This window comes from Strigops habroptila, chromosome 6, assembly GCF_004027225.2.
Source record: "Strigops habroptila isolate Jane chromosome 6, bStrHab1.2.pri, whole genome shotgun sequence".
Taxonomy (NCBI): Eukaryota; Metazoa; Chordata; class Aves; order Psittaciformes; family Psittacidae; genus Strigops; species Strigops habroptila.
In genome coordinates this window covers 41,740,009-41,752,384 of record NC_044282.2, presented here as the reverse complement: position 1 = coordinate 41,752,384, position 12,376 = coordinate 41,740,009, and the positions used below count along the sequence as shown (strand labels likewise).

Genomic DNA, 12,376 nt, shown 5'->3' with positions numbered 1-12,376 from the left:
AAGCCAGCCTAAACAATTCCTGTGTTCAGTTCAGGACTTGGCACAGTCCAGGGACAGTTCCTGGAAGTCACGCTGGTTGCAGGCAAAGATTGCTCAATAGCATGAGTGTGGAATCCTGCAGGCCAGCTGACCTCCAGGCATGACAGTGGGTCTTCACTTACTAGTGTATGCACAGCCCTAGGGTAATCACCATACCACGTTCATCCTCGCTTGGTAGTATTGATGATTGCGCGGTTGGAGTAACTCACCAGTTCAGGTAAAAACTTATCTTTGCTTATCTTTATTATTGTTCTGAAGGTAATTTTCCAGGCAGCACTCTAAGACACTTCACCATTACTAGCATTGCTTGAAAAGGTGAATACTGCTTAAGGAAAACCTGCCCCGCTTAAATTGATGGTAATATAACTTTAAAGTGGCTTAAGCTGACCATGAAGCAGCGTCCTGAGTCACTTACCAAAAGAACCAGCTAACTGGAACCCAGGTTTCTTAACTGAATCCCTACTGGTTTTGTGTCTTAGATTGAGAGGCTGTATAGATCTAGGTTCCCTTTTAAGTACAGGCAAGGCCCTCCCTTTATTCCAAGCTCATCTCATATCAAAGTTCTGGCACAAGATCTCAGTGAACTCCAAGCTTAGCAGGCTAAAATCAGTTACAGTGTGGACAAGCCCACCACTGCCATCTGACTGCCCTTCACTCCACCATATCAAAACAGCACAGAATCCAGAGAGTCCTGGAGGGACCCAGCAACATAGCAGAGGATTTACAGGTGGCTGTATTGCAAGGGTCTTTGCCAGCAATATGAACACAGCGGGTCATGACGTGGGAATTTGGCCAACATTCATTCAAACAGTATAAACAAAGCCACAGGTTCCTTGAAACACTGTTTACAGTATTCAACCATCCTCATATTACAGTTCACATTGTTGCTGGAGAACCAGCTAGGAAACATGGTGCTGGTTCTTTTTTTTTTTTTTGAGTTCATCACTGTTGGGATACGAGTTATAAAGTATTATTTAAATGAAAAGAACACTGTTCGGTAGAAAATACAGTAGTAGACAAGCAATCTTGAGTATACTGGACAGAAGTCTTCTTTCCATCAAGGATCAGTTAGCTTTTCATGTGTAGCTTGGAACTACACGTGAAAAGCTAAAATCAGGCAGTAAATAATGCTGGTTCTGGTTTGTCTATTTGAACATCTCCCAGCTGGAATATTATGTTTGTGTTCTGTGATCTGCATGGGTGTCCAGTCCATTCCCAACTCCCAAATTCCTGAATTCATGTTGTTTTCAACCTAGTGTAAAACATAGTTTGTTAAGGATCTGTGTGATTTTATTCCTCGTCCTGTTGTACTATGGCTGTTTATAGCAAAGCCTGGAGAGAAGAGCTGGCAAGGCAAAGATGCCTCTTGCTTTCTCAGATTAGCTGCTGCTGTGGTGGACAATGTCAACAGACTTTTGGGGAATGCAGCAAGAACTCTCTGTGCTTCTGAGCTGTCAAGCAGTTAAGGAAGTAGCGGGTGGCATGTGAAAATTAAAGCTAATTACAAGGATTGGCATTGTTAGTGGTGAGGAGGAGTCCCTGGTATATTTGTAGAGATTTTTGAATGGCTTCATTGTATAATTCATATTCTTCAAAAAATAAATAAGCAGATTAAAAGAAACAGAAAAAGACTAGTCCAAAATGTGCACTGAGAATGGTGTTGAGATGTAGACACAAGGTTAGCTACTGAGGAAACAAAGTTTTATATTCGGATAGACCTATAGGGTCTAGGGTCCACACCCACTAAAAAAGGTAATGTCATTAGTGTCATTAACTTCAGAAGAACATCCTAGTAACTGGTCAGTGTTCGTTCTCCAGCAAAATTTCTGAAAACACAGGAGGTCCAGCTCTCACTTCCCATTATAATATCAAGGAAATTTTCTACCATGCTAAAAAGCATTTCTGTCTGCCTTGCAAGATTGACATCTACTTATATCTACTTGCAGTGGTTCACAAAGGCTGTTTTTCTGAGGCTCCTTGAAGAAGGTGCCATATAGGAGGAAATGTCTTACCTACATTTTAGATTGTGTCCTTCTACTTTTTTCATTTTCGCGTCATCTTCTTGACCAGGCTGAGAAAGCATAAAATTACAAAAATTATATATCTGCTACACAGTGTTTCATATCTTATCCTTCTTTATATCATCTGTAGTCTAATTTCATCCACAGACAGCTTCTGCTAGTAAAATGTGAAATTTATATTTCTAAAATACGATTTAGGTCAGAATGAATATTTCAGTGCATTTTACATCCTCATGCTGATTAAAGTTCACAGCACTCCTATGAGGTAAGTAATCCTCATTTTAACCTTTGAGAATGAGAAACATGAAGAAGTGATAGTCAGCTCCCTCAGCTGAAGCCATGTATTTAGAAACGTTTCATTCGAGATAGTAAAGTGATGTGCCAGAATTTAAGCAGATAAGTAGTTTAGTGGTGGAACACCTTTAAAATTATGGAAGCAGGGAACAAATGCCATAGAAGTGGGTGGAACAACAGGAGCAGATCTGTTTCAAAATGACAGTGAATGTTGCTCATTTGACTTTTTTAGCTAAATACTAAACTGAAATAAAAAAAACTTGAATTAACAGCAGTCAAAGTTCAGAAGAATGACCATTTCATTGGTTCTTCCAGTTTTGACATACAAAATTGGGTGTTCACACTGCTAGCACTAGTTCCTGCATGGAAGCCTAGATTAAGTATCTCTGATTAGATATAAGGAAAAACCTTTTTCTTCCTGAGTGTGGTCAAACATTGGAACAGGCTGCCTAGAGAAGTTGTGGAGCCTCCATCTTTGGAAACATTCAAAACCCAGCTGGATACAGTCCTGAGCAACCTGCTGAACCTGACCATGCTTTGAGCAGGAGGCTGGACTAGAGCCCTCCAGAGTCCCTTCTAACCTCAACGATTCCATGATTCCTAGCTTGCTCTGGAGGTTTGGTGAATTCATCCCTGTTTTCCCTGACAACATGCTGTTGCTTGCGCACAGACTCTGTGCAATCTGAGAATCAGTGGACAAACTTACTACCAAAGTGCAGTCAGGGGTCCAAAATCCTTTTCTTCTGAAAGGTCTAATCTGAGCACAACCAAGACACCCAACAGGAAGGACTTCTAACAAAACATGAGGATAGTGACTCTCTTTCTAAAACAAGGAAATCTGTTTTCATGGTAGCAAAGTTTCTAGAATATCCACTGTGAAGATGTGAGTTCAGTTTCTTCCTTAGCCTGTACAGGGTCAAACCCTCGTCTTCTCAGTTCCCCAAACTGCATTCTGAGCAGCAGGCTGTAAGACAATTTGGAGTAAAGGCACTTCTTTCTACCTAAGCTCCCTCATTCCAGGTAAGTCTCTGGATCACAAGGCTTCAACACACCCTTTCTTGTACATGAAGTCCTTCTAACCAGCCCTCCCCAGGCAGTCTGTCGGTGTCCCCTGAAAAGGCCATGAGCTACAAAAAAAGGAGGAAAAAATGCTAGTTTATTTATCAACCCTAAATATTCTCCTTCCTGAGCACTCCAACTGCTATTGATTAGAAGGTGAACAATAACATCTCCCACTTCCGCAGCCGTTTCATCATGGAAAGGAAGAATAAGGCTGCTCAATTCTTTGGAAAAAAAATCTCTATTTGTTCTATCAGAACATAGTTTTAGGTTGTGAATGGGAAATTACAGAAGGGCCTTTCTGCTGGCTGTAATCAGATACAATGAACCCAAAAAAGGATAAGTGCTTTGCATTTTGGTTGCTAACTACAGGGACCTTTTGGATGCTACTCTGAAGGAGATAACTCTTCTAAGTGCCTTTTATGGAGAATTTAGGGTCCTTCCTAATGTTCTGGATGTCAATCTCAGGATCAGCGCCATAAAATTTAGAAAGTTTTAGGTACCAGGTTCTTTAATAAAATTGGTGCTAGGTGACTAATGCAAGGTATCACACTGAGTCAGTAGCAGAACAATTAAAACATCTCAAATATCCTGAAGGTGGTTGTGCTCCTCACAGCAGCAGTACATGAAATTTATGAAAGAGACTCATCGTTCTCTATAATAATTATAACCAAATCAGCAGCCGGTGACAAAAATTAAATGAAAAGATCCAGACCTTGTCAGATCATTGTCTTACAAAAAGAAATTCATATGGTAATATGCAGTCTAACTCCCCTGTGGAAAGAAACTACACATACAAGGATTCATGTTAACATCTAGAACAGGAGGAAGGCCTTTTTAGACATTATAAATATCAGCATTCATCACTATATGCAAGTAGATAATTAGGGTAATTATTACAAATTAGCAGCTGCAAGCCCTGCAGATGGGGATTTCAGGGACTGGTAACTATTGTAAGAAAGCATTTCTGCAAGCTGCAAAGCCCTTTTCATGTTCTGGAAAATACACATTTAATGACCCTCACACATGCTATTAAATATTTTTGTTAATATTTCAAAATAAAAATCTTTCCTGCCCTAGTGTAATACTTCTGCTTGTCTTTAAAGCTATGCTGGGGTCTGCAGTGGCCTGGATTTGGAAAGATTTTTCCAAGTATTTAACCTATCAGCTGAAGTAAATGATGAACGAAGCTGAGCTGGGACTCAAATTTTGCTTTGCTATTCTCAAACCATGAGGAGAAACTACGTCAAGGGCCCTTCATTGGCTTTTGAAGACAGCAAAAGGGCTGCAGCTGTTTTCCTAGGCTTTGCATGAAACCTTCTGAGAGAACACATTGTCAAACTTGCTTGCCAGGAGCCAGAAGCATTTAGCTTGTGTTCGTTGTATTCTGCTCCTTTGAATGGCTCAAGGATAAAAAAATACACATATTTTAATTGTGAACAATGTTTTTTTTCCACCGTAAATGCTTCTGTGATAGTCAACAAGTTACTCTGATTAGAAAGGATTCTTGGTGCATCTGTGTGAGTACATCACAAGCACAAATGGAGTGGGGCTTTTTCAGTTTTTAGCTCTTACATGGATTCATTTAACTTATGAATTCAGAAAGCAAAAGAAATGTAGTCAACAAAAAACAGTGAGGCACATAACTAAGCTATGTCCTCATGAAGCTCCTTATCACAGTGAAGAAACTTATTTTTTTAGATACTTTAATGTAAAAAATCAGTCATTTCTATTTTTTAAAGTAAGATTTCAACTTCAATCAACAAATAAGCCTGTATTTACTCATTTAAATCAGTCCTTATCTAGTTACTTGAACGTAGAATTTCAGACAAAAGAAAGCTGAGAAACTAATAATTTTTTTGCATTTCAGTAGAAGTTTATTGATCAGTGTCTTTTTGAACTTTCTGTTTAATTATCTTCAAGCTAAAATGAAGGAAAAAATTTCAAGCCAAAATAATTATTCTATGAAAATGTTATGAAATTGTTGGGGAAAAAAAAAAGCATCACCCCACACAATAGTAAGACTGCACATAATAATTCAACTTAAAGCTTTTGGACAGAAAATTCAACAGTATAGCTTTCAGTGGGCCCATGTAGACCCCAATGAATGCTTCTTCACTGTTTGGATTTTGGTTTTACTTATGCTGATATACAAGTAATGAAGAAGATTTAAAAGTGAGAGTATGTTTGTATTATATAAATTATTTTTTCTTAATATAGCACTCTCATTCAGATTTTTACAGTTAATTGTGTTGCCAGCTGCAGATAACAAAAAGAAAAAAAAGCTCAAGAAATTATGTTCATTTTGTACACTGTAGGAGCCTGGCTATTACAACTATCACCATATGTAAATACCTTTTGGGACTTCTAAAATCTAAAAAAACCTTCCTCCAACATTAATCTCATGCATACTAGGTCTTAGAAAAGAAATTAGGATGATGTATTGCATTTACAGGTTTCAAGGGTTTTTCTAGTGTGAGGTGTCCCTGCCCATGCCAGGGGGGTTGGAACTAGATGATCTTAGGGTCCCTTCCAACCCTAACTATTCTATGGTTCTATGATTCTAAGTTTGGGAAGATTTTCATGCTTCCTTCCTAACCACCATCCAAACCTGAATAATATGAGAAGAGTGTTTCTTTGCATGATCTAACACATATATCATTTAGATTCATGCTCTGTCCTATTACTTCATGTAAAACTCATAATTTTTTCCTCTGATATGTCTCCAACATTTTTCTGATCTGTGCAATCTGTTTCATCTCTTCTTATCTGACTTCATCTCCAGTCTCCCTTTTTTCTCTCCTGAGCTTGTTTCTTTGATGTAATATCTCTTTCTTTACTCATTTGCCCCCTTTTGAAACTTCCTTTTCTGCTTGATCCCTTTTTGGGACTCAAAACACCAAGTCTGTTCACTTAGTGTGTGGCTAATTCATGTATCCTGGCAGGGCAGTAAAAATGTAAGGCAGATCGTGTTAGTTATTTAAATGCGATCCCCAAGACTGATGAAACCAATGGGAGCATTTGCTTCAGCTCTGCAGTGAACTCTGCCTGTAGAATATGTTTGATTTGAAAGTCTTTATTAAACATCCTGCTTTGAAGAAACTCCTTAATATACCTTCAGCTGGAAGTTCAGATTTATAGTGTATTGGTAAATAACGCCATTGTACTGTTTAATATATATGAAGTCATTAGGTTGATAAAGGATTGGATGCTGCCAAGCTCATCAGCACTGGTCCACTGATGTACTCTGTCACATCCTTCTTTTTAACCATAAGTCATTCTAATGGATTTCAGATAGTTGCTTATAGTCTTTAAGTTAAGTAAATGCTTAAATGCATTTCTGGATTAGGACCAGGGGACTCAGCAGCTTGGAAGAGTAAAGAAAAAAAACAAAGAATCAGCAATAACGGCAGAGGCAGTCTTGCTGAGTTTATCCGTAAGTTTTATAACAAGGCTGATTTCACTTTGGATTAGAAAATCTACTCCTGCTCAATTCTCTGCCAATTTGTGGTGCAGAGAGATATCCATCCGCCAGCTGTGGCTTATCTGACTGCCAATTTTACTACTTGAAAAAGACCTCAACTGCATGAAAGCAGCCTCAATCAAATGTATTAATAACTAACTGGCTAGGTTTCTGCTATATTATAGCCTTTATGAGCTATTTTGCAGTTTGAAATAAGAAAAAAGACAAATTGCCATATTTGGGTTGGCTTTTTTTTTCACAGAAGTTTGTCCTGAATCAGAAACCTATCCATTTATGCCAAAATCACTTCTTAGTTTAACTAAAATCATTCACCTTCCTGAAAAGCAGCTGAAGACTAAGAAGAGTTGATAAAAGACTCTGAAGTGCTCAGCTTTCAATGAGTTTTAGGTCTGAAACACCTGACCAACTTACTGTTATCAGCTGAAAATCTGTATGTAAACTTTTAAGAGGCTAAGATATAGGCTAAGCTACTTCCTGCAATTTAGAGCATGTCTACAAATACATATTGCAGCTTGGCTCACAAACCATGACTTGATTGTTCCTTAGGTTCCAGTATTTGTAAACCGGTTTTCTAATCTTGAAGTTGGAATTACATTTACAAATCATTTGGGGACCTTAGAAATTTCTTTCTAAGTGATCTGTTTTTGAAGAATAAAAAAATCATGACCTATCTTTGTAAAATGACAAATTAAAGAATAATGCACATTTCACATGTGTGTTTTATGGTCTTCATTAGGTACCTCAGGATGAATGGGGAGGATACCCAGCTGGTGGTAAAGATGAAGAGATCCCCTGCAGAAGAATGAGAAGTGGGAGCTATATTAAGGCCATGGGAGATGAAGAAAGTGGAGACTCTGATACTAGTCCTAAGACATCGCCAAAATTAACAGTTCGACCAGAGTCGTTATTAAAATCCATTGGACAAAGACCACTGGGAGATCATCAAAAGTAAGTTTCACGTGCCATGTTATACACCTTTCTGAACATTGCCATGACTTGGGTAATTTTTCTTTGTGTCTTACTGGTCAGTGTCCCTGAGAAAATATGATTCTGTTGTTAAAAATCTAACTTTTGTGTTTTTGTTTTTAAATTAGCTACAGTTTCTTGTGATTATTGGATGAAAACCTGCCATCTTCCTCCATCCATGTAACAAACCTGCTACTTCAGAGTTTGTTATGTTTACTGAGGAAAATATATCCATTTTTATCAAAAGTTTAAAATTCTGAATTTTTCATTGTTAGAAGGATTGTTTTATAAGTCGTTGTTATTTCATTGCTCTCTCTGAAATAGAAAATACACTCTCTTCTATACTAGGATAATAACAAATATATAATTCTATCATATATTTGGCATCTTACACCTTTTTTATCAATACAATTCTTTATGTATCAGCTATACTGTATCATACTCCTTTAAACACATTGTGGTAGGTTTTATTTGACTGTTGTTTGGGTTTTTTTCATTCTTACTATCTACAACATGGTCTATTAAATAACTAAAGAAAATTTTAAAACTACAGGAAAATATGTAGTTATGTATGTTTCTCTCCCTTTTGTCCTTTCAATATATCATTTTTTTAACTACACTGTACGTATATTTCTAAAGACATTTCCGAAGTGGTAGCCTGATTTCAAATCTATAGCTTCTACTAATTTGCCTGGGTATTTCTCACAGCTTAGAAAATTTATCTTTTTGCCTGGGAGGAACACATAAAATGAAGAAATTAAGAGTGAAATCTTTGATCAAAGGTTGTTAATTGTTCTGTAGATAATACCATGTATAGTATGCCATAATGACTCACCTTTTCATAAAATAAAACAAAACAAAACAAAAACCTTAGGCAAAAATTCCTTTGGCTTAATTAAATTGAACTATTTAGTTTGCAATCTGGAAGAAAACCATCAAATTTCACTATTACTGAAGAGAACAGTTTACAACTCTGTTGTTTTATATAGCTTGCTCACACACCTCTGTAGCCTCAATTCAGATGTACAGAGACGCCTTTACCATAAGCTGCTGTAGGATTTCTGAGACACCGTGAAACCAGACTAACAGGTTTCTGCTCTCCATTGGCAACTGAAATCCGGGCAGGATACCCTAAGGCATTTCAAAGAGTGCCAGAGACCTATGTTTAGGCAACTGAGCCAAATTCTGAATGTGAATCTGAAAAATTTGTTCAAATATTAGTTCCAGTGATGAAAATGTGGCCTATAATGTAAGTATTGCTGGCAGACCTGTAGCTGGCTGATTTCCAATGATGAAAAGAAGAGCTCTTAATGACAGTGGCTGGAGGCAACATTTGAATTTTTTATATCCTCAATCATTGTATCTGGATTGAATTTTGGTTTTAAGGCATGCTGGTTATATCCACTGGTTCAGGCTGAATTTGTGAAAGTCCCTAGGAAACAAAAGTGGTTAATTTTCGGCTTGTGAGTGCTTGTCAGTGGTAATAGAGGTCTTTCAGAATGAGGAGCCCGTAATTTCTCAGCCATGGTAGAGATGCAAGTTGTGAATTTTTCAGTCCTGGATTTTCTTGTAAATAGCTCTGAAAGCTGTGGGTCCTGCAAAAGGACAATTATTCTTGTGGGATAAGATGTGCTAAGGGAGAGTGATCTAGCATCTGTGGCTTGTTAAGAGTGACCCTTCTGAAGGCAGCGGGGGAAGAAGAGATGGTCGACTTTCTCAGACTTCTACACGTCAACCAGCTGTCTTCCTGCTGGTAAATTAAACATTTCCAGAAGACAGATCTGAGTACAGAAATCTGACCATGTACGCTGAGAAGGTTTTGGAGTAGCTGTGGGCAAACTTGTCAACTGGGTCTATTAGCACTGTCCCAAACACTGCCTGGCTGTGTTCTGGGCATTGGCATAGGCCAGGGATCATTCCCAGAAGGCAGTTTGATTGCAGCCATCCTGTTTTGGAGTGTATATCATGTTCATTCTAGTACCACAAACTAAAATATTTTCTCAGAGACAGTTGTAACTTTCCAAATACTTAGGCCAAATAAAATGTATTATTCTGTTCTGTTCTTTGTTTTTGACTATGGTTGGGTCTTCCACAGGTGAATGTAGATAACAGCACAAATTTTCCAGTGAGTGGCAGGCCTCTGCCTGCCCTTGGACCCGTGCAGCTTATAAACAGACACAAGTATTCAAACAAAGAATATGTTTCAAGAAAAAAAGTCTCTCTGAACTGTTAACTCCTGAAGGCAGATGGTTATTAGTAGGTCATACCAAATGTATCTTCTGTCAATTTTCTATGTATTGTAAATACACTGCTCAAATATAACTGATTAAAACACAGGTGCAATGCTGATGCAGTATATTGGGGTTGACAGCTGTGCCTGTTCATGGTCTCAAAGGATTTAATGGTATAGTTACCACTAACAGCAGGCAGAAAAGGAGGAAGCTTTTTGTAATACTGTGAAATATTATTAGGGGCTCTGTTGAGAATTTCTCACAAACACTGCACTAGGAATAATTGAGCAGCCAGGCTGCTGCTGACAGATATCTTTTAAATCCTCAGCTTTCCCTTAAACTGAGGGGCAGCACCTTGAATCTGCCAGCCTACCGTGCATGTTTTTTTCCAGTGAATTTCAGGCAGAAATCCGACAACTATTCTGGTTCTTGTATGTCTTTCTTGAAAAAATTTGTAAATTTCAGCTGTCCTAAAGCAGCCAGAAAATGTTTTATCTCACAGGAATGCAAAGGGCTGATCCTAAACATGGGTTTCACTACCAGCCATCTCCTCCCAGAACATCTCTCTCTCCCTGTCACTGTGGTTACTTTTATGTCTGGTGGAGTTCTATGAAGGATGTAGCAAGGAATGATGGTTATGGATCCTTCCTTCCTCCTCCAGCATGGTTCAGTAATCCCATTGCAGGCCGAGTACCCTTTGTACAACTGATTCCACTGCGGAGGCAGAAGCCAAGATTTTGAACAGCATTCCTGCATGTATAGCAGGGCTGAATAGCATTTCTGGCATGTATTATGAGAAATTACATAATTCAAGATGTCAGCTGCATTAGCTGGCTTTTTAGCTTGTTTAACAGGATGGAGGGAGCTAATGCACAGAAATAAAATAGATATAAATATAAATAAATACTCTCTTAGTCTTCTGCTTGGGTGACAGGATAGCTCAAAACTGGGGTCTGAAAGTGCACCAGTAAACCTGTAATAAAAACCAAATATTGATAGCTGTGGCAGTAAGAAAACACGTATTGGCTACAAAACATATGTAGGTGGGTTTCATAAGAAGAAGCCTAGTTTTCTATCACTATCCTGATTAGGATAAAATGAAAATTAGAACAGCCTTCACATAACCTCCAAAAGACCTTTGACATGTGTGCATGTTTCTTCTCTGAGTTTTATCAGGCATTTTTGCAAGGAGTTTTATTCCCATTTAAATTCTGCTTCTATTTTGACGGAAGTAAGCCCCTAGTTCGTTGGTTTGTGTTGCTCAAATATTCAGTAAATTGAACATTAAAAATTCATAAACAATAAAAATGCATATTTGTGTCTGAATAAATAATATTATTTAACAAGATGCAAACAGGTAAATGTAACTGATTTAACAGAAGCATTAAAATTCTGAAATCCTTTCTAAGTTACTCCTGGAAAGGAGTACATTTACTCTGAGTGGGAATAAAAAAGTGCAGAGTCTGCCACTGCTCGTTTACTCAGATGGCAGAAGCAGGGCACGTACCCAACCACTGCCACCTGATCACCACCTTTGTCAAACTGCTCGCACCGCCAGCACTCCCGAGGCTGCTCTCCGCCTAGGCCACCTGGCTGCCTTCTAGGTAGTGCCCAGGCACATTGCAGGAATAACCTGATGGATGCAGACACCCTCTCTAGAGGATAAGAAAGTATAACTGTACAGGTCAGTTGGCCAAAGGGTCAGGTAATGGACATAGCTTATTTCTGAGTATAGCTTATAGCCTTTAGTGACTCAAATTTAGCTGGATTTTTTTTTTTTAATTAAATGTGCCTAAATATCTAGATCACTCACTGAAGATAAATACATTTCAATTCTTTCTTTATGGATGCTCTTTCAAAAGACTAAATAGTATGTTGCACTACTTTGTCCTGTAACATCAAGTCGAAGGCCAGTGTAATTTATTACGATTATGTAATTGCATTTGAGTGAAATATAATGCGATAAGATTTGCTGTGGTGGAGACAGGACACATACTTGAACCGGCTTCCTTTCCAGCTTCCTGCTTTCTTGGTACAGTACCAGAAATCCCATTTGTTGTGGAAATTATCTTGACTCCCAGTAGTTCCAGGAGAAAAAAAACAAAATAATAATTGCTTTTCTTTTCGTTATGATTAGACATATAAAATCTTTCAGATGTCAGTTTTGATATCCTCTGAACAAATATAGGCCTTCTGGAGGTGAACTGCAAGCCATTTCAATTCAGTCCATTGTTTTCTGCTGTGCTGTGATGCTACTGCGGATGGAGTTATGCTGTGTTGGA

General features: G+C 38.2%; 1 protein-coding gene across 10 annotated transcripts in view; it reads left to right on the top strand.

Annotated features, from left to right (window-relative positions):
• DLGAP2 (DLG associated protein 2) overlaps window positions 1-12,376 on the top strand; it is a 463,956-nt gene that overhangs the window by 380,880 nt on the left and 70,700 nt on the right. For all 10 annotated transcript variants that reach the window (XR_003991947.1, XM_030490185.1, XM_030490186.1 and 7 more), the window contains one exon: window positions 7,634-7,845. Coding sequence is in view for 9 of the 10 variants with exons in the window: in XM_030490185.1 (XP_030346045.1) it covers window positions 7,634-7,845 (212 nt within the window). In the remaining variant the exon portion in view is untranslated. The remainder of the gene's footprint in view (window positions 1-7,633; window positions 7,846-12,376) is intronic.